Source organism: Typopeltis vanoorti, chromosome 7 (assembly GCF_054136105.1).
Source record: "Typopeltis vanoorti isolate ZY-2024b chromosome 7, IOZ_Tvanoo_1.0, whole genome shotgun sequence".
In the NCBI taxonomy this organism is placed as follows: Eukaryota; Metazoa; Arthropoda; class Arachnida; order Uropygi; family Thelyphonidae; genus Typopeltis; species Typopeltis vanoorti.
In genome coordinates this window covers 44230856-44255179 of record NC_143555.1, presented here as the reverse complement: position 1 = coordinate 44255179, position 24324 = coordinate 44230856, and the positions used below count along the sequence as shown (strand labels likewise).

Below are 24324 nucleotides of genomic sequence, written 5' to 3'. Positions count from 1 at the left end.
TGACTGATATATCACATAGACAATGTGATGATGTCCAATACATCAGTACTATTACTATTCCATTTGTCAGCAGCATTTCCAAAAATTAGCTATACATAATATCAGCATAGCATTCAAGCCAATCAACACTATTCGGAAATTTTTAAGATCACCCAAAGATCCTCATCCATTCTACAAGTACTCTGGAGTATATAATATACCTTGCTCATGTGGTATTAGTTATGTACGTCAGACCTCTAGAAGCTTTGAAACGAGAAAGAAAGAACACATAGGATATGTCAGAAACAACAGACAAGACATTTCAGGCCTTTCTTGCCACTTTGCCTCTACTAACCATCACAGTGAATGGGATAAGAGCCTTATGCCCTATATAGAAGATAACTACCATTCAAGAACCTTCAAGGAAGCAGCTACAGTCGCCCGTAAAACTGAAAACCTAAACAAGAATCAAGGTCTAACCTTACCAGAAATTTGGAAAGCTTTAATCAGATCATTTAACATCAAAGAAATGAACTTTCATAACAATTACATCATGAGCCATAACGAATAAATCACGTTCCCGAGACACGTGCATTGCCTCGTTCCATACTAATTTTTTGTATGAATTAGAACCATCAGTTATAACCTAGTCTGTTACCTTCATTTAGCTTACTAGTTTGTATTCCCTGAAGATGCCGATAGAAAAAAATTGGCAAAACATGTAGGATAATAAAATAAAGCTACTTGACGAACATTAAAAAAAGTGTAATAGTCTTATTTTTTTTTTGTTTTGTTTTGTTGGAGGTGGTGTTGTTGATTTGGAAATGCAACTTCTAAAATAAATAATATTTTATTTTTGTACTCGCAAGAAAATGTGGCAAATTTTTTATTAAAAAAATTACTCATCTATAAATATTTAAATCAAATTTACTAACAGGAATTTTTTTTTTTAATCAAGCATCATTAAGACACAATAAATAATTAAATAAAAAAACAGGTAAAATTGGGTCCACTTTCTCTCAGATAATTAGTTAAGAGGTTAATCTGATATGACATGATGGCTTTTGTTATTTCATTATTACAGGTTATTTTAAAAGGAAATATGATTCTGTGATTTTCTGATTTTTTTGGAAGAAAATGTGCAAATATGACAGCAAAGAGATCCAAATTACAAAAATGGCATCTGTATAGTAGAATTATTGGAAGAATGGAGAGAAAACCTGCTACTCAAAATACTTTGCATAGCAGTGAAATGTGTATGTGTGGCATGTGCATACGTGTTGACTAAAGGACTTCTCCTTATGTCTCCACAGTCGTGGGAAAGAATGCTTCTGCTGCTTTTCACCTCTATCCATTACCATCCTTTTCATTTGAGTGTAGCAGTGATATTCTTATTTCCTAATCACTTGTTTCAGAAATTTCTGTCTTGACATTCCATGCTGTCCCTTACTACTGCATCACATTTCTTTCAAAAATCATTTACAAGAAAGTGCTATGCCTCAGAAGCTATCCTATCTATTTTCCTCATATAATTTTCACTGCTTAATAATACCTCTACTCTCTCTCTCTCACTTACTCACTGAAGTATTACCCCATTGGTCACTTTTTTCTGCCCATTTAATTTTTAGTACTTTTAACCAGCACCCATAACTCAAATTCTTCCATTCTTTTAGTGTTTGTTGCGATTCAGAAATCTGGAACAGAAATTTCTTAATCACAATCAGTCTGTGTAGATTTCTGTTCCAGAAATCTACACAGACACTGTAATGCAAAAATAATTTACTGACTAAAATTATTTACAAGCTGATGTTTCACCAGCTCAAGCTAGCATTATCAGAGGCACTTTAACAATACCCACTCAGTACAGACACAAATGACAATCACACATGAAACACAACACTGACAATCTTTGTGGTGTTTCTTGCTAATAATGATGACAGATAGACAAGGCAGTGCGCCAAAATCTATTCAAGATCATACCAATGGTTCTGTCAGTTACCTGAATTCTATAGAACTTGTGCCACTTCCAGGAACAGTCTCTCCAATTTAAACTAGGATTTGTGAAGTAGCCTGGTTTTCTTCCATCTGATGAGGTTTTTCTCCAAGGCATGTTGTGAGAGTCCACTTCTTGGTAGTCCATCCTGTCTGTCCAAAATACCAAGTTCCACACTGGCAAGGAATGCTGTAGACATCTGGGAAAGAGAGAGTGTCCTGGAGATCTTTGACTTGTTTCAGGAAGGTAGATGTTTAGTTCAGAGGTTTGTATACTGTCCTGATTCTGTGTTGTTTCAGGAGGGCCCAGTTATCTGTTGCATCTTTTATGTAAGGTAAAGATATAGCATATGAATAGTCTCTGTTTCAGAGATGGGGATTTGTTATTCTTTTTAAGGAGTTTGGCATGTTTTTTATTTATTTTTCTCTTTTTGTTGTTGTAGTATCCATTGATGGTCTTGAGAATGAATTTTGCTCTATCCTGGAGACTAATGTTTTGAATATTCCAAATTTATGGGTAGGAGGGTAGTGTGAGGTGGCATGTAGATATCCACCTGTGGGCTTATGATAAACTAAACACACAAGGGACTCATCTGCTTGCCTTGTAAAAGAATCCAAGAAGGTTAGAATCCCTTCTTTTTCCTCTTCCACAGTGAAACTAATTCAGATTTGCAATCTCTCCTGGAGATTGCAAACTGAATTTTAATCAAGCATAGATGGAAACTGATTTAACTTCCCTACCGGCTGAGGTGGATGAAATAGTGAGACCAAATTGCACTTCTTATCCATGTTATTCAATAGGTGTTACAGAATCATATCCAGATTTAGCTGGATGTCTATAGACATCATGGCCAGGATTAACATATGTTTTAATAACAGACAATGGCAAAAGAGGTGATCTTTACCTTGAAGATGATCTCTTTTTAAGAATGTTTAAGGAATCCTCTGAAATGATCACATGGCATCTTAAACAAGAACCAAGGTGCGTACACACTATGATATTTAGAAATTTTTATGTAACCAATCAGACCTCCATTATGCCAATAATAATCTATAGATATTGCACAAGAAGGAATGTTTCCTGCTTGATTTGTTCAATGATACATGTGGCTAATGTACATTATTGTTAATGTTATACATTTCAGAAAAAATGCTTTTCTAAGTGTTCATAAGTAATCATTTTTTGATATATTCTTTAGTATGTTTATCTTCCTGATGAATCTGTTAGTAGGCAGCAATTTAGTTTAATATGTTTACAATAAATCTATGAGTAAATCTGTTAATCATAGCTTTTGTTAACTATTGCTTCTCATAGTTTGGTTTCAATATGTTTCACCAGGTGGTGGAGTTACAGATGGCAATTTGGATGGATAGTATCTATCAAATTGACTGATCCAAAAAAAATCAGATATCACACTGATTAGTCAATATGTTCTATATCTAATTCATGCAAATCAGAATAGAAGATATCTTACAAAAAGCAAAGCTTTGTTTACTATGAAAAGTGTATAAATATTTATTATCAAGAATTTTTAAATTTAATTTTGTAATATTATGCATTTATTATCCGAGGTTATAAAACTGAACAGATAATGTTGATTATACAGTCACCTCTCATTACAGCAGACAAGAGATCTTACTCACTTTAACGAGCTATTGAACAGGTCTGGCCAAAATTCTACTGCATGCTGTTCTAAAAGAAATTCACTGTAGTATCTTTCCACTAATAACTATTTCCTTGTCCCCTATTTGCTCCTATAATGAGAGTCAACTGTATTTAATTTAGTATATATGTGCTGGCGAAAAGGAAATTATCATTTCAAAAAATATTAGCCAAAGTCAACTAAACCATAAACAAACAAACGTGTGTGTGCACGCACGCACGCACGCACGCGCACACACACACACACACACACACACACACACACACACACACACACACACACACACAAACAAAAGGAAATGTATACTTTTTTTCTTTTATCTTTTTTAATTTATTAAGTGTTATTAGAATCCGGGATCCCAGTCTGATTTCTGAGATACCTGAACAGTTTCATAACATAAAATAACATCTCCATTTAAAAATCTAACACTAGATTCCTGTAAACGTAGTCCACATTCCACATCAACATTTACAGTACTAACTTCATTCTTCAGATGACGAAGCGAAGCTAACTGACCTGAATGGTAGAAATCAAATGATAATTTAATTTTATGGTATTTATAAGAAATAAAAATAAAATAATGATAAGAAGAATGAAATTTGTGATTTGATTTGTGAAGAAAAGTGACACAAAACTGAATCCAACAAATATGAATGCTACTGAAGTAATCTACCATTAAGTGACCTTAAAACAATGATCGTTCAATTAACCAACCCTTGCACGTCAACCAACTTCAGGTACTGTACCTTGTAATTGTACTTCATTTGACCAAGATGGCAAATTCCTTTCCCTACATGGTTGGAAAAATTATATATAACTGTATATTTCTTTTTGTCCAACAAGTGACTTTCTCAGTGCTCTTTGTTAGGAAAAAATGCCCACATTTATTTTATATTGTGATCTTTGGTTTAAATCAATTCAGATTAGTTTATGAAAATTCTCATGACTTCTTCCATGTCAAATACATTTCATATGGTATTTATTATACTATATATAACTATTAATAACTTTGTATTCAATTATTAATAAAGTTATAAACTATCCACTTTTCTTCACAGTTTTATAATTTCTTAATGATCCACACTAAGACTGACTCTCATTCAGAGAGTGGATGATTTTTGACTTTGTGAGGCTCAATTTTAAAGCAATCTATGTATGAATAAGTTTGGTTTTATTGGCTCAAAAAATTGTGTACTGATGCTACACAGCAGCCTCTTGGGTGATTCGGTAGTTGACAGCATAGACAGCTCCAGATATGACATGGCTAAAGCATTTATTCCCACCCCCCAAAGGAACCCCTCCCCCATTTATTAAAAATTCTCTTCAGTTCAAAACATTAATAAAAAAATATTTAATATTGACAGATTCTGACATCAACATCATGGTCAGCTTCAACACTGCTTCACTGTTTTACCAATAACAGACCTTGACAGAGATCCTCGACTTTATTAAGCCACACTTTCACTCTGAGATGTTTGAAGTATTCAGATTCACCATTTATTCTGGATATTTTTCAGAAAGAAAAAATACACAAAGCTAGATGGATTCACTTCCTTCCAAATAGCCAACTTCTATATGGAACATTTTTGAAACCAAACAATACAGAACACAGAAACTAATAGTTTGGATATGCTACGTAAATGAGATTTGCTATTTAGCCTCATGGCCTAGACATATTTTTAGTGAATAAAAACATTCAAAAAGTACTTCACAATAAAAAAAGGTGATAATAGTTTTATCCCTTTCTAGACACACCAGTGACATGATTAGCTAATTGTTAACTACTGTTTAACAATTAGAAACCCACACATATGGGAAGGTATTTACATAGATGTTTAAAGTATTTCCACTTGGTTATACTATAAATTAAAGATGCAAAGAAATTATATTCTTGGTTTAATCCTTTTTCCAAGTGTAAGCAAACAAAGTTTGTGCATGAAGTAACTTCATGACTGGTCAACTCATATATAGAGGCTAATGACTTCCCATCACTTGGCTTTGTATCCCATAATGCAAAGCACATATCCTTACAGACATGTATAATGTTATGCATTATTGGAAAGATTAACCCAGACCAGTTTTGAACTTTATTGAGATCTCATCAGTGGGAGCCAGATCCAGAAGTGCAAGATGCAAGACATTTCTGACTATAAGGGTGAAGCAAAATGCTTTTATAATCCCTGCTATCTGATAAGGTTGCTGTGTAGGAAAAAGTTTATGAGCTAAGTGTTCTGCCTGAGTGGGTGTGATTTAAAGATCTTCATTTGGAAGTAGGATGGCCTTGGGTCTCCTATATTTGGAGAAGTCTGTTTCATCATAATTTGCTGCTTGTTTCACTAATACATTTGGATGAAGAGGATGCTGAGAAGAACTTTACTGCTGAAGACTGCAGGAAAGAGTAGATGTAGGGGATAGACCCAGAATTGATACCAAGTGATGGAAAGTCATATTTCCGTATAATAGTAGCCAAAAGATGTCACACTTTATTACTAATATACTCTGGATCAGAGATAGATGTTGAAAGTTTTTTTCACTTGGTCATCTTATAAATTTAAGATGCCAAGAAATGATATTCTTTCTTTTAATCCTTTAGTCATTATCATCTGCCTCTATATACAAGCAGCTCAGTCATGAAGTTACTTTACATGCAAACTTTGTTTGCTTATGCTTCGATAAAGTGACACCTCCCATAATGCATAGCATTATACATGTCCATAAGCATATGTGCTTTGCATTATTATTATTATTACAGGCAACTCCAAGAGTACTTAGACTCATCGAGAGAGGTCCTAAACATCATGTCAAAAACAACTATTCGACATCCACACAGTATCTATCATACCTTGCCTTGAACTCATTCACAGTCATGGCACCCACAACAGACTCTGGCAGCTTATTCCACTCATTCACTACTCTCCAAGTAAAAAACCTAGTTCTAACACCCTTGCTCAGTTTCCACGAATAGCCCCTAGTTCTCCCACCACCAGACCTGTTCTGAAAAATTTCCTCTGAATTAATTTTGTAAAAACCCTTCAGTAATCTGAATGTCTCAATCATATCACGCCTATCAACCAATTTCTGTAACCCACAGATCTTCAACCTGTTCTCGTAAGGTTCATTCCATAGACCAGCTATCATCTTGGTCACTTGCCTCTGGATCCATTCTACCTCCTCCCCACCAAGAAGAAACCCTGGTACCCAGATCTGGGCACAGCAGTCAAGATAGGGTCTTATCAAGGCTCGATAAAGAGGAACAATAACTTGTCTCTGCTCGTCAAAGTATTCTTCAGTAAATAAGTGATTTGATGAGCTGATTTAGCCACTTTTGCAATGTGCCCCTTAAACTTCAATTCACTGTCCACCAACACTCCTGAATCTCTGGCCTCGTGAATATCCTGGAGTACAATTCCAACAATGTGGTATACTGCTGCTAATCTTTTCACCTCAAAACCTTACACTTTGCCACATTAAACTGACATCGATTCTCCTTAGCCCAGTCTTCCAATCTATCCAAATCATCTTGCAAAATTTTGACATCATGTGCATTCACTCTCATTCCTCTACACAACTTTGCATCATCAGCAAACAAATGAATAGTACCTCTGAGATCCTTTCCTATATCATTAACGAACAAATTAAATAGCAGTGGTCCAAGAACAGAACCCTACGACACACCACTACTCACAGGCCTTCTTTTGGACTCTATTCCTGAATAACATACTCTCTGATATCTCTCCATCAACCACCCTCCTATCTATTTCACCAACCCTATATCCATCCCCATGTGCTGCAGTTTACTGATTAAAATTCCATGTGGTATCCTGTCAGAGGCTTAGCAAGGTCCAGCAGTATCACTGTAAACCCATTACCCTTTTCCAGTTCAGCTGTCATTGTATTATAAAACGTGAAGTTACTGAGGCATGATCTACCCTTCACAAAACCATGCTGTCCCCTATACAGTATCCCATTATCATCTATCCATTCCTGTATTTTGCTCTTGACTACTTTCTTCAAAACCTTGACAACGACTCCTGATATGCTGATCGGTTGGTAATTTGCAACAGCAGTCTTAGAACCTCCTTTATGCAATGGAACTATTTCCCCTCTCTTTCCACTCCTTTGGGACTAACCTGTGGATGTGTGGATGATATACTCACTCCACACATCCACACCTGAGACTCAAATTAAACAAAATGATCAAGAGCATTGACAATTCTTTTGCCACTTCACTAAGACCGAAGCTGGTATACCATCCAATCCCACAGATGTATTCACATTAAGGTTTTGTAATATACTATTCACCTCCATTTCGTTCACCTCAATTCCTGTATAAGCTATTGATTCCCTCATTCCTGCAATATCACCACCTGGATGATATACTTTTGCAAAGTGCTTGCTTAATAATTCTACTATTTCAATTGATTCAGTTACCTCCCTACCATCGACATTCCTTAAAATCATTCTGCCATATACATTTTTTCTTTTACTTGCAGCATATCGAAAGAACTGTTTGGGATTCTCTTTAGCTTGATTTGCTAATTTTCTTTCATAATCTGCTTTTGCTTTTCTTATCCCACTAGTTACCCTTCTAGCCTGTGCTTTATACTGTTCGTGTGCCTGCAGGTCACCTTTCTCCATAAATTCCCTCCACAGTTGTTTCTTTTTTTGCAGCTCAAGCTTATTCATCCATTTAACCACCACTTGATTTACTATCTGGACTCTAGGTATGCAGTCAGCCATTACCGCCTTCAAACACTCCTTTATCACTTCCCATGCACTATCAATATGAATATCAACTGAACCACGCAATCTCCTAATAAGCTTGTGATACTTACCAGTCCAGTAATTCAACATGTATCCACAGATTTAGCCACCTCCCAGGTGAAGACCTTATGATCACTCTCACCAATTGGTGGCAATGTGGTCATATTCACTACAGTCAAATTTTCAGATGCAATTACTAGGTCAAGCACTCTCAAACTCCTAGTATATTCCATTACATGCTGTCTCAGGTAGTTATCCCTTAGTAACTGTATAATCAATGTTACCATAGTTGAAATCTCCCATAATAATTACCTGTCCTCTACTCATTGATTCTATTTGCCTATGCATACTATCTCTATTATTTATTCCATCGCCTGGTCTATAGCAGAACCCAGCTATATTTTGTTGTGCTGGCCTCAATCTCACACCAAGTAGCCTCAAATGTGCCATTTTCACTATCCTGCAGTTGAACTTCTATTCTCTTTGGCTGCAGTTCATCAGCTATCATCAATAACACCCCCCCCATACTTTTCTCTCTGTCCTTCCTGAACACACATTCTATTCCACTAACTATATCATTTTCCATCGGCCATGTCTCACTAATGCCAATAACCGTGGCTAGGAAGAGCTAACCAAAGCCAAAAATTCCTTCTTCTTGTTCCTAATACTCCTGGCATTAGTATACATAAAGTGCAGAAACCCATTAGTCCCACCCCTCTCTTGACGCCTTATACTAACTATCCCATTCTGGTTTGTTGTCCTTCGTACTAGCTCAGGCGTATTATACACATTCTTACACTCGACTGCCTCACTGATGTCTGCATATCCACTCAACAGCCCCCCCCAATAACTCTAGTTTCCCTGATTCTGCACACCCACTTTCACTTCATTCAGCAGCACTTTTTCCAGTCTCAGTACACCAAATCCATCCTTCTTGTATAAGTCTTTATGCCCATCAAACTCACTCCACATCACTCCTCCTGCATAACCTGCGCATACAGTCATTCGCAATTATGGCCTGCCTTCTCAACTCTACTCTGTCATACCGCAGCAACAGACTCACTATCTAAACTCTTACTCTTTTCTTTTGCTACCTCTAGTAAATGCTTCAAGTCCTTTCTAATAGTAAATTTTTCACCTTTTATATAATTCGTTCTTGCCACTACTATCATTTCTTTCACCCTATGCTTTTGTGCTCTAATAGCCTCACTTACATCACTAATTTTTGCACCCGGAAAGCATGATTTTGTCAAACTCTCATCTATTACACCTTTTACTACTGAATCACCATGCAACACTCGCTGCTTAATTTTTCTTTCACTTCCGATCATGCTCTCATTTTTCTTATCACGCATTTGCTTTTTCTGTTAGCCGATCTCCTTGGTAGACATTTTTGTAATCGCTCCAGCTTCCCCTTTGCCCTATGTATCACTCCAAGCAACCGTGCGATCTCCCTCATTGTAGCTAACTCTTCATTTTTTTTAATCAGTCAAACCATTCTCTCGCTCTGTACTTTTACTCTCACTTTCAGCCCCACTCTGGCACTACATCACAATTTTCTATTGCATTATGACTTTCATCCACTACGTCAATCTCATGACCTGAGACACACTTCAGATCCTCGCTTTCATGACACTTTCCCACCACTATCGCTCTCAAACCAAACTTCAGCCGCTACTGAAAATGCATACATCCCGCAGACGTTACACTGACTGCTTGGTTAAAATTTTTAATCAAAGATGGCGATTTGGATGCCATTGCCTTTCTTCGCATTGGTGCTATGTGCTATGCTAGTATATATCATATCTTATCAAAATACTAATTTAACACTAATTAAAACAAACTTTTTATGCTAAACAGTTTAACTCTGCAATATACTATAATTCTAGCACAATTTTTAAACTAATAACGCTATTTTTTTAGAACTAAATAACTTATCTTTTGCAGCTCTTCAAACACAGTCCTGCTCTCATTGTGCCCTCTGGTTGCATGATTGGGTAATTCATATACAGAGGCTAATGACTACACATCACTTGCCCTAGTATCCATTAATGCAAAACACATATCCTTACGGACATGTATAATCCCATGCATAATGGAAAGGTTTACTAGCCAGACCAGGTTCGACCTTTATTGAGGTCTCATCAGTGGGGGCTATTTAGCTCCCACAGATTAGTGCATAGTTAGGAGATTAATTCTTTTTCAGTTAGAATGTAGAAGGTTACAGGAATTCTGTACACCACAAAGTGAGCCTACCTGGGAAGTGTTCAAATAAATAGGCTCTACAATCATGTTATGTGCAACAGGTTGCTCAGTCCTGCTGGAATACTTCTGAAGAAATGGGATTTTTTTGCACGATACGTCCTATGAAAATTCTGGGTGAATGGAACCATCACATTCTCGATGTAGCATTCGTGGTTCAAGGTCACGGTTACACCGCACTCTAATGAAGCAGAGCCAAATTATGACATGGCCAGAAACCACACCATGCAGTGACCTTCTCACTGTGAAGGTGTTTCTCTTGGACAAATTCAGGCCTTGAAAAACCAAGAAACTTGTAGGTTTTCTATTTACATGACCGTCTTGATGAAAATGCACTTCATCCAAGATTATGGAGGAAGGACGGATCATTATAGACATTTACCAGTAGATGTTGAAAGTTTCTTCACTTGATTATACTATAAATTAAAGATGCCAAGAAATTATATTATTTGTTTTATCCTTGATCCTAGCATAAGCAAACGAAGTTTGCATGTGTAGTAACTTCATCATGACTGAGCTACTTGTATATAGAGGCTAATGACTTCACATTAATTGCTTTAGTATCCTCCCATAATGCAACGACATATCCTTTTGGACATGTATAATGTTATGGGAAGGGCCACTACCCAGACCAATTTTGACCTTTATTGAAGTCTCATCAGTGGGAGACAGACCCAGAAGTGATACCAAGGCAGAAGTAATGCACAAGTCATATTACCATATACAAGTAGTCAAAATGTGTCACACTTTATTACTAAAATACTCTGGATTAGAGATAGATGTTGAAAGATTTTCACTTGGTTATACTAAAAATTAAAGATGCCAGGAAATTATATTCTTGATTTCTTGGGATAGCAGCTCAGTCATTAATTTTGTTTGCTTACACTTGGATAAAGGATGAAATCAAGATAATTTCTCGGTCTCTTCAATTTATTAATTAATTTTTCTTTGCATATACATTAATTTTTCAATATACATTTACAGTATTCTCGGCATGCAGTATAACTCGCTGCTGTTAAACAATGACTCATGTGAATGATGTATGAAATGGCACCCAGCTCCTTAAGTAATGACCACCTCAGTATTCCAAGTTCTACTACTGTTCAGAGTTTACTGTATTTTGGAGACTGTAGCACTTGCTCCAGCACACACACCCATGATTCTCATTTGTGCCAACAGCTTGTGGTCTCCCCGAATACCCTTGTACATTGTAGGAGAACACTCCTGGTAGACATTGGAACCTCTCAATTAAAGCAATGATGAAACAATTGGTTAAGGCACACTTATGGAAACGATGGACAAGCTGCTTACAAACATTGCTTGGACCATTTGCTCTACCAACTCCGTATGAAAGAAAATAATGCTCAACAATAAACATCTCTTCTTCTTCCAATGTCAGCATCATGCTACAGCTAAATGTAATGGCGTAGACTCTACACGTGCTCTTCTATTAATGTGCATGTAGTTGAACGGCATAGTGTGTGTGTACTGAAGGGGTGGGGGGGAATGAGACCATTGTAATGGTCTTACACCGTGCAATGCAATTCATCTCCCACCTAAAGACAATTACAAATATCCAATTACAGTTAAAATTGGCAATTACAAGGACCTTATTATATAGTTAATAATGGTTAATACATGTAGCGAATAACAGAATTTATTAACTCCTTTATATTTCTTCCATGTTATGAAGACATCATTAGGGATTGAAGAAAAGGCTTGTTGACAACATTCAAAACATGAGTCAAGTGGCATGTGTCTTACTCATGTCTTGGTCATAGTCGAGCAAACAGGAGAATACACTATTACAATTTAAGGAGAACAATGGGTAATTTTTGTAATTCAATTTAGAGTGATTACATAACTCATTCATTACTACAACAAATAAAATATTATGAACAATTAATCATGATTTATTTCCCAAAACCTTGAGATAAGCATGCAATCAGAACAGTTGAGATTCAGATAGTGTCATAAAGTTTCAAGGAATAGACAATCAAATTTAAACCGATAAGAATCCAGAAACCTGGTTTGCTTGGAAAGAACACTGTGTCTAGTGTCAATGGCATGGAGAGCAAACTCAGTCTCATCAGATTCCAGGAATTTGATGTGGTCATATTCTCCTTGGATTCTGATCTCATTTATCTGTCCAAAATAGCAAAATCAACACAAACAGGGTACATTGCAAGCGGGGGGAGGGAGGGAGAGGGGGGGAGGTAATTTATCCCTGGGGGATAGCAGAAAAAAATCCAAGATTCTGCATTCCAGTCAAATTAAAACCGATTGCTCCTTGAAAATGGTCAAACTCTATGACAATGTCCAAATTTCAACAGTTCTGAGTGCATGCCTAGGAGCTAATTTATCTTTGGTAGATGGTAGAAAAGAATTCATGATTCTGGACTCCATTCAATATAAAATCAGTTGTCTGTTCCTTAATGACATTGTATAAATCCCAACAATTCTGAGTGCATGCGTTTCTCAAAGTTAACAGAAGTAATCAAGACCAACTGTTCATAATTATTATTATTATTTTTTTTTTTTGTAATGATGATTGAGTTATGCGATCCTTCACAAGTCTGAATGGCTGGGAAGATAGCATACTGCTCTGCAATAAAGAGGCTGTAGGTTCACATTCTGCCATGGATGTCTGTGATTGTCTACACGAGCTGCAACTCTACCACTTCTAGTAAACTTTACTCCCAAAATCTTATGAGATACAGAGTGACCATATGGCATCCAAGAGAGCAAATGTTACAAAAAAGGTAATCTGCTAACTGAATTACAAAAAACTAACCATTGTTTCCCAGCTATGACTGATATAATAAGTAAACACATAGTATGTGACTTACGTCTTGTGCCTCATGTTTTAAATGTTGTCAACCAATCTTTTCTTTCTGACAATAATCATGTAAAAGAAAAATAAATAGGAGTTACATCTATTATTCTCTACATGTGTTAACTGATATTAACAATATAACATATCTACCTGATGTTCCTTAAAAACATATAGTTTTTAGCCTCATGAGAAATTGTGCAATACCATTTTTACCCTCTTGTTAAGTTAAACATCTAAAATATTTCACATGAAATAATATCAGAAGTCCACGCGGTTAGCCTAGTGGCTGTGCGCTTTGCAACCATATGCCTGGGAAAGGAGTGTCCTAAGTTTGATTCTTGTCGGTGATGTGAGGAGCTGAAGGATCTTCCTTAGTCATAGCCAAGTTAGCCAGTCTTGGGCGTGGAACAGTAGGGTTTTTCCCCCAGTTCATCCTGGGGTTTTTCATCCCACAAAGCAGGCAAACCAGCCTTGAGAACTCAACACTATGGACATAGGATACACTGGGGGGGGGGGGGGGGGCTAACCACCTTATCCTGTGAATGGTTTGAGGTCTGATGATTAATAAACCCTCGACACGCAAGGTAAAAGAGGATAAAAGGAAGATGAGATGAGATAATATAAGAACCAGCTCAATGCTGATTTATGCAAAGAGTTGAATGCCAATTCTTGGAAACATTACACCAAATGAGTCCTTACCTTCAATTAAAAGTAGGGATAGTGCAATAATATGAACAGACATAATCAATGGACCAATTTGAGAGCAGTAGCATATCCTCCTGACTAAGTAATCAAACGTTAGACTTATAAATTAAAAATGTCAAGAAATTATATTTTTGGTTTAATCCTTTATAAATTTAATCCTTTATAAAGCAAACAAAGTTTGCACATGTGAAGTATCTTCACGAGTGGGCTACTTGTATAGAGACGCTTGTATAAGCTACGTGTATAATGACTTCACATCAATTGCTTTAGTATTCTATAATGCAAAGCATATATCCTTTAGGGCATGTATAATACTATGCATCAAGGGAAGTGCCATTATCCAGACTAGATAGTCTGGATAGTGGCCTTTATTGAGGTATGTTAAAGTGGAGTGACACTTCTCCAAAAATTCAGAGCAGGGGCAGCTCGTGCATAGGCACTGCGGAGCTGAAGCACTCCCAATTTTTCTCGATATATAAATATATTTATTAATTTATTTATATTTGCTTGTAATATTTAATTTTATCATCAACAATCCTATACAATTCTCTTATTTTGTACAAAAAATAATAAAAATCCATCTTGTAGCACTTAGGAGGGTGAAGGGCGCTAGTAGCACTGTGTTTACCATAGTGTCATATTGCTACGCACGCAAGCATGTGCACGCCATAGTGAGATGTGAGCTATTAGCATAATGTGGCACTGTCTATCACGCAGTTCCACTGTTGTTTATACGCAGTTTGCACCAGTAGTAGAGTGTTCATAGGGCTTATCGTGTTTATTCCATCTCTTTAAATATTTGGACATTACAATTAAAGACATAACATTTGTTATAGTTTTTATTTTAGAACATTATTGGGGTTATTGACAATTATGACCTCAGAAATGCAATCTAAAGAAATAAGTTCTGTGAATGTAAGTGAACTACAAGAACTTAAATTTTCACAGTTGACTCTTGCTGAGAAAGTTTCTATTAAAATAAGAGGCCGTCCTTTACCCGATATTCAAATATCTCAGCCAGGAATACGCAATGATAAGAAGTACATTAGAATATTAAAATTAAGGGGATATTAAATCCCACAATGTTTTAAAACCGAATAAGAAAGTCAAAGATCAGAATCAGAGTTTCATGCCGATATAGAAAACTATAAAGTATTGGCGACACTAGCGTTAGCAAATGCAAGTGACCCTAGTACGTAGTACAATACCGGACAACTCATAGCAAAGGTGGTGAAGCTCTGATCGCTATTCTTAGGTATTTTTCATAATGTAAAAACAGATTTCCTAGGAAATGTATGCTGTTATTACATTATGGTGGAAGGTCACTATCCAGACCGGTTTCAGCCTTTTTTGAGGCTTCATCAGTGAGTAGCTAGACCGAATACCAAAGTGTATAGTGAAAAGAACTTATATACTTTGCTGTACAAGTTTCCAGACAGGTGCAACCATTAAGTTACTTAAATATAAAGAGCTAAAAAGCTTCATTTCGGCGATATAATCTAGCAACACTGATGAAGCCTCAAAAAAAGGCTGAAACGGGTCTGGGTAGTGACCTTCCACCATAATGTAATAACAGCATACATTTCCTAGGAAATGTGTTTTTACATTATGGAAAATACCTAAGAATAGCGATCAGAGCTTCATCACCTTTGCTACGAGTTGTCCGGTATTGTACTACATACTAGGGTCACTTGCATTTGCTAACGCTAGTGTCGCCGATACTTTATAGTTTTCTATATCAGCATGAAACTCTCTGATTCCGATCTTTGAGTTTCTTATTCGGTTTTAAAACAATGTGGGATTTAATATCCCCTTAATTTTAATATTGTTTATATCACCAAAATGAAGCTTTTTAGCTCTTTATATTTAAGTACATTAGAAGTTTTAACACAGAGTGGTATAAAAAGAAAAGTTGGCTATGTGGTTGTGAAGTGAAAAATGCACTATTTTGTTTTCCGTGTTTGTTGTTTGAAGGTGATACGAAATGGACAGAGGATGGTTTTGTAAATATAAATAAAATGAAAGAAAAAACTGAAAAGCATGAAACATCAAAAAAACATTAAAAATGCAGTTTCTTTGTCACTTTTAGGAACTGTAGATATTAAACAAAAACTTAGTGAGGCCTACAGAATTTCAATTAATGAGCATAACAAAAAAGGTTGCTAAAAACAGTGAAACTGACTGTATGTTATTTTGTGGAAATTTTGAAATTCGTTTACGTGGACATGATGAAAAAGATGATTCGGTAAATCCAGATGTATTTAGGGGATTAGTGATATTTTGGTATATTATTTTTTAATATACCAAAATGAAGTAAATAAGGATATTGAAGAAACTTCATTTGTAGCTGTCATGGCTGATAACACAACGGATGTTTCAGAACACTCTCAGATGGTTATTGTTTTTCAGTACTTATTGAATGAAGAAATATTTGAACGATTTTGGGGATTCTTTATTCCAGAGAATCAAATTGCAGATGGTTTATCCAAATGTATTCTAGAGCAGTTAGATATTATCCTTCAAGGTAATAGACAAAAACTACTAGCTCAGACATTTGATGGTGCAAATGTTATGAAGGGTAAAAAAAAGGGGGCATTCAAGCAAAAGTTAAAGAATTTTATAATGCACATTTCACTCATTGTTATGCTCACCAACTGAATCTTATAATGAAAAATGCAGCAAGTGTTACACAGAACTCAAGAATTTTTTTTCCCAATATTATGGCTATATCAACATTTTTCCTGAGATCACCACAACATGTAACAATCTTCATAAGCATATAAACGCTGCACATTCCGTGCCCATCTACTACAAGATGGAACTATAACATACGCACTGTGAAAAAAGTTTACGAAAATTTGCAACCGTTAAAAAGCTGCCTTGCTGAAATTCAGTCAACATCAAATGCAGATTAAACTATTTCAGAAGCCACAGGAATTTTACACTATCTAAATAATGAAAAAGTCATGTTCTGGTTGGAGCTTTTTTTTAATTTTTTTATCAGATAATGCCTCATGTTGAAGTAATTTACAATCAAATGCAATCTCGTGAAATTGATGTATTCAAAATACATGAATTTTACACTATCTAAATAATGAAAAATTCATGTTCTAGTTGGAGGTTTTTTTTTTTTTTTTTAATTAGATAATGCCTCATGTTGAAGTAATTTACAATCAAATGCAATCTCGTGAAATTGGTGTATTCAAAGTACATGAATATATAGCAAATTTTAAAACTACTATTTTGGCAATAAGAAATTCAAAGTCATTCAAAGCGAAAAGTCAGCTACTGGAACAAATCTGAAAATAAACCCCAACTCAACATCACCAGAGTTAAAGATCGGTACCATCAACGTAAGAAGCCTGAATGGCAAAGAAATGGAGCTAGCTGAGGAATTAGATAAGTACCAGATCGACATAATAGGGGTGACTGAAACAAAATAGACCAAAACTGGTAAGATCTTTCTGAGCAATAAATACGATATGTTATATTCAGGCAATGACAATCAAGGAAAAGAAGGAGTAGCCATAGTATTCAACACAAAATACAAGGCTAATCTTCTTGAATGGCAGTCAGTCTCAAGTAGAGTAATGTGGGCAAATATGAGAATGGGGAACTGGACAATGAGACTTATTTGTGCCTATGGTCCCACAGAAGGTTCTACTAAGGTAGAAGTGGAGGAATTTTTTGATGCTTTAGAAAAAGCAACTGACACAATGAAAAATGAAAAGTTGGTCCTCGTTGGGGATCTAAATAGCAGAGTAGGAAATGATTGTGAGACATACAAAAATATTTTGGGAAAATTTGGAGAAAAGAGCAAAGCTAATAATAATGGCAAATATCTGATGGATTTCTGCTCAGGACATGGACTGGTTATTACTAACACCATGTTCCAACATAAAAATGTGCACAAATTCACATGGAGAGAAGAGGCTAGGAATAAGAAAAGTCTCACTGACTATGTTATTGTTGATAGTGATGTTTTCTCCCTGGTGCAGGACACCAGAGTGTACAGAGGATTTGAAATTGGAAGTGATCACTATTTAGTCTTGAGCAGGATAAAATTGAATTTCATATTGGAAAGAAGAACATGTAAGAAAGTTTTAAAGCGAATAAAAGTTGAGCAGCTCTCAAATGTAAACTGTAGGCTAAAATACACAAAGATTATTGAAGAAAAAATGAAAGAGTTTGAGAACAGGAATCAAACCTTGGAGATTCAGTGGCAAACTCTGAAGAAAACATTGATTGATTCTGCCAGAGAGGTATGTGGCAAGGTTGTCTGTAAGGATAAAAAAATCAGAACTCCCTGGTGGACACAGGAAGTTAAAGAGGCAGTGAAGGAAAAGAAGAAAGCATATCAAAAGTTCCTGCCAAATAAGTCAGCTTGTGCTCTTAGAGAATATAGAGACAAATGCAAGAATGCTAAACACTGTGTAAAACTAGCTAAACAAAAGTCATGGGAGGACTTTGGCAAGAATATAGAAAATAAATATCAAGAAGGTGGCAAAATATTCTGAAGGTTGTTGAAGAAGCTTAAGAATGGAGGAAAGAGTGCTGTAAAAGGAATTAGAGATGATAAAGGTGACATGAAAATGGGAGAAAAAGATATTCTTGAAGTATGGAGTAATTACTTTGAAAAACTGCTAAATGAAACAAGCAGTGATGACAGCACAGTGGTAAAAAACACTGACCAGGCATGCAGTCAGGAATACTTATCCATTCTTGAAGTAGAAAAAGCCATCAAAGGCTTGAAATGTGGAAAGGCAGCAGGAGTAGATGATATTCGACCAGAAATGCTGAAGTATGGTGGTATAAGAGTTTTACAGTGGCTGCACTGCATAGTTCAGAAAGCCTGGACAAAGAGACAAATTCCCGATGATTGGAGTAGAGCTCTCATAGTACCCATATATAAAAAGGGAAATAAAACTGCATGTGAGAATTACAGAGGTATTTCCCTACTGAGTGTTCCTGGCAAGATCTAAGCAAGTATACTTGAGAAACGGTTGAGAAGAATTGTGGAAGAAAAGCTTGGTGAAGAACAAGCTGGATTCAGGCCAAATAGAGGCTGTCAGGATCAGATCTTCACTTTACGACAAATAGTCGAGAAAGCATGGGAATATAACAAAGATCTGTATTTAAGTTTTGTCGATCTGGAAAAGGCATATGACAAGGTGCCAAGAGAGAAGCTATTCAATACGCTGCAGTTATATGGTGTCAATGGGGCATTATATCAAGCAATACTTAGTCTTTATTTGAGTTGTAAGTCAGCAGTTAGAATTGAAGGAAGTACAGGAAGATGGTTTAATGTTAAATCTGGTGTGAGACAAGGATGTACATTATCCCCTCTGTTATTCATTATCTATATGGATCACATTATGAAGGAAAGTGGTATTAAACATGATATCAAAATTGGAGATGTTAATGTCAGCTCTTTGCTTTATGCAGATGATGTTATACTTCTAAATAAATCTGCTACAAGTCTGCAAGATTCTCTGACTAAATTGAATAGCTGTTGTAATAGATATGGTATGAAAGTCAGCAATAAAAAGACAAAGACAATGAAAATAGGCAGAATCATTGAAAATGTCAACTGTGTTGTGAATGGAGAACCTGTGGAACAAGTAAAACATTTCAGCTATTTAGGCACGATTTTTACTGAAGATGGTAAATTAAATATAGAAATAGACAACAGAATAAGCAAAGCTGGTATGGTGGGAAGTCAACTGAATAAATTCATATGGAATAAGAGAGAAATTAGCCGGAACACTAAATTAGCTGTGTACAAGACAGTGTTCAAACCAGTTTTAACTTATGGATCTGAGAGCTGGGTCAGAAGTAAAACACTTAACCAAAGACTAGAGACCACAGATATGAGAGTCCTGAGAAAGATTATAGGCGTGAACAGATGGCATCAATGGCAATATCATATTAAAAACGAGGATATTAGGAAAGAACTTGAGATTGTCAGCATCCAGGAATGTGTTAGCAGAGCTAATCTCAGGTGGTATGGTCACTTAAACAGAATGGGCGAGGAAGATTAGCAAAACAAGTGTTCTCTGCCAGGTTGGCAGCAAAACGACCTAGAGGAAGACCAAGATATAGGTGGATTGATACTGTACAAAGTGCTTTAGACGATAGAAATATAAGATCTGATAATGTTGGAGTCTTGACAAGTAACAGACTGATTTGGAGGAAAATTGTAGATAGGAAATTAATAATGATGTAATTTTTTCATGTAGTACTATCATATCCTGTACACCCCTTGAGGGTACATGGCAGCAATTTGATGATGATGATGATGATGATGAAATTCAAAGTACTGTGAGGATCCTTCAAAGATGCTCACTGCTGAATCAAAGGAAGTATGTGTGACTGAATATGTGTTGATATGGAGGAAAGGTATTCTTTCACTTAAACATTTAGTAGCTGCTAAATTATTTAACAAGGATAAATTAGCTAATTTTAAGAATAAATTGCCTACAGAAGAAATAAAATTGACCACTAAAGCATATCTCATGATCAACAAAGAAAAACTTGAAACTGAACTTGAAGTATTCTACAGTAGACCCGCTTGTTAAAATTTATAACAGAAAATAATTTAGATTGTGTTCTTAGTGGAATTACTGCATTGATAAACATACAAATATGAATGAAAACATCAAATTAGTTTTCAGACCAACTTATTACCAGAATGTCATTTAATGTTCATCAGTATGAAATAATGAATAAATACCTTGATAAAGTATTTCTTCACCCCTGCAAATTTTGAATAGAGCATCTTTTTTTAGTGTACCTTTTATGCATCTGCATCCTGCAACTGGAATTTTCTTCTTGCCTTCATTAATAAGAAATTCTTTTAACACAACAGCCTTTCCTAAATTGTGGGAAATACAAAAATCTGAAAATTATCATTGTATAAAACATGATTTATCTTCACTTCTAATTATTATGCCTTTATTTTTTAATAAAGATGCACAGTTTACAAACTTCCTTTTATTACAACAAAAAACAAATCTTTATTATTTTACTTTTGATAATCTAACATCAGTACATTAACAGACATTAAAATTATTTACTAAATATATATTAACTCTTCATTTTTAGGAACATATATAGTTAAATTATTTTTAATATTTATCCATATTTAAATAGAGATCCATATATTTTCATGATTTGTCAACTATTTGTTTTAAAGTAAAAATCTGCTTGACAGCCAAAAAATCTCAAATGCAGCTTATTCTTCATCAATTTTACTATCAACTATTTCTTTTAGTCTCTTCTTAAATTAGATAAATCTTTCCAGGAAATTCTGTAAAAAAATTCCTTTGTAATTGTCACCTGTTTTATTTCCCTTTTTATGATTTACTATAACAAGCTCTACCACTATGAGACTTGTCCTTGTGACCAAGCCTTCTGAATTATGCAGTGTTGATATAAAAGTACTGATATGTACTTCTGAAAGGAAAGGGACAGAAGGAATGAAAGAAGAGGCTGTAGAGTTGGTGTGATATTGTGGGACTGAACTGTGTATTCTTATACAATCATAGAACAGTGAAGGAAGAGGGGCAGCTAGTTTTTGGTGGATCAGCATCCATGAAAATACCAAGAAACAAAAAAGACAATGCAGAAACAGATTATCTATGAGAAAGTGATTTGGAGGGAGGGGGGGAATCATCTATCAAGCAGATTTCTCTCCTTTTGATAATAAGACCATTCTTAGGAAGTTTTACAGTTATCTCCCAAAAACGAGAACAGTATTTTAAGGCGCAACAGATTTGAAATTCATGAAGTATTAGGAGTGAATGAAAGTGAGTGAAGATTGAATGAAAGAGGAAACACTAAGTTCACTGGAGGCTATGGATGCAATCTAATGTGTTAGTGTCAGGATATGATAGATGTGAAAGTTATGACAACCCAACAAGAGAAAACTGATCTTGATTTATGACTGGAATATTATTCCTTTACTTCGGCACAGCAAAGTTTCTCAAATAAAGAAGAGGAATGGAGTATACTGTCATCAGCAAAACTATGGACAGGATCCGAGGTTCTCTTTTTATATGAAATAAGAGAGAAATCATCCAAAACACTAAACTAGCATTAGATAAGACAGTGTTCAAATCAGTTTTAAGTTATGGATCTGAGAGTGAAGTTAGAAATAATGCACTTAACCAATGATTAGAAACTACAGATATGAGACCTCTGAGAAAGATTAGAGGAGCAAAGAGATGACATCAGTGGCAGAATCATATTAAAAATGGATTTATTAGGAAGGAACTTGACATACTAGCATCCAAAAATGCATGAGCAGGGTTAATCTAAGGTGGTATGGCCATGTAAACAAAATGGGAAAGGAAATGTCAGCAAGAGAGATGTCTGATGCCAAGATGGAGGGGAAAAGACCCAGAGAATCAAGATATAGGTGGATTGATTCTGTTAGAAGTGCTTTAGAAGATAATGATGAATGCAACCAGCACTTTTTTTTTATTATTTTTTATTTATTTTTTTTTATTGTAAAATAATAGGTGCCAGTGCTCATTCTCTGCTAGTAGGAAAAATACAAAATTAAAAGTGCACTTGATAATTTTAATAAAACTTTTACATAGCAAATATCTTCACAATGGATGTAGTGAAAAATGTAAATACTGCTAAATAATTAAGTTTATTTGCATATTAGATAAACATGAAAAAAAAAAAAGCCTGAATATTACAAAATTTTAAAATATACTGCATCCATATGTCACACATCACTGTTAATAAGGGTGCTGGTATGCTGAACCATTGCATACCATTCCATTAAAAAAAAAAAAAAAAAACTGGATTAATTTGGAAGAAAATTAGTAATAGCAGATTGGTAAATTGATAACTGATAGGAGATTAGTAATAATCTAAACTTAATCATGTAGTCTGTATACTCCTTGAAGTCATCATCAATTTCCTGTTATGTACCCTCAAAGTGAGTTTGTGTGTTATGTTCCATTGAGTATTTTCGACTCCTGGTGATCCCACGAACATACACTTGCCATTCAGATCTGTCCCTGACCATGTCTTTCAGAATTTCCAAGTGCACTCCAGTTGCTTCTTTAACTCCATCCACTCATCTAATTCTTGGTCATCCTCTTCTCCTGCTTCCATCAACTTTAGCAAGCATCATCATCATCTTCTCCAGACTGTCATTTGCTCGCATAATAGCTTCAAGGGAGCAATCTGGCTTTATTCTGTCTATCACTGATTTACTGGTTTGCTTTGCAGTCCATGGTATTCTTAGTAAGCATCTCCAAACCAATAATTGAAATGCATCTATCTTCCTTCTTTCATTCTTTCTCAGGGTCCAACTTTCACATCTATACAGTACCACAGGGAAAACCATTACTTTCACGATTCTGATTTTTGTTGTGAGGCTAATATCTTTATCTTTAAAGATCTTGCTTAAATTTGTCATTGCTTTCTTTCCAAGTAATAATCTTCATCTAACTTCTTCAGTACAATAATCATCTTTATCAATTCAGGATCCTAGGAGCACAAAATTGTTAACTGCTTCCATTTTCTCTCCATCTACTTCAAAATCATTAAGTTCACATTTTGCCATAACTTTTGTCTTTATAAGATTAAGTTTAAGACCATATTTAGCACTTTCTTCTTTAACTTTTATAATAAGTTCCTCCAAATCTTCTTTGCATTCTGCTAGCAAGATGGTATCATCTGCATACCTCAAATTATTAATATTTTTCCCAGCAATTTTAATTCCAACTGAAGATTCCTCCATTCTTAAAATGTATTTGCTGTACAAGTTAAACAGGTATACAGAGATAAAATACATCCCTGTCACACCCCTTTACCTATTGTGAAATACTCAGTTTCTCCAAGATCTGTTCGGACAGTAGCTTCTTGTTCATAATAAAGATTCCTCAGAAAGATAATGAAATGCTCTGGGACTCCCATTGTTCTTAACACATTCCACAGTTTCACATGATCTATAGAGTCAAAAGCCTTGCTATAGTCAAGGAAACAAAGGTAGACATTCTTTTAATATTCCTGGGTGCTTTCTATTATCCATCTCACATTGGCGATTTGATCTCTTGTTCCTCTGCCTTTTCAAAATCCTGCCTGTTCATCTGGCATTTC

The 24324-nt window shown here is 35.4% G+C and overlaps 1 protein-coding gene across 1 annotated transcript in view; it reads right to left on the bottom strand.

The window, feature by feature from the left end:
• Positions 1-987: 987 nt before the first annotated feature.
• The window catches only part of mIF2 (mitochondrial translation initiation factor 2), a 342241-nt gene continuing 318904 nt past the window's right edge, over positions 988-24324 (bottom strand). The window contains exons 15-16 of the mRNA XM_090395599.1: positions 20936-21076; positions 988-4151 (exon numbers count right to left, since the gene is read on the bottom strand). Coding sequence (XP_090251725.1) covers positions 3979-4151; positions 20936-21076 — 314 coding nt within the window. The 3' untranslated portion in view covers positions 988-3978. The remainder of the gene's footprint in view (positions 4152-20935; positions 21077-24324) is intronic.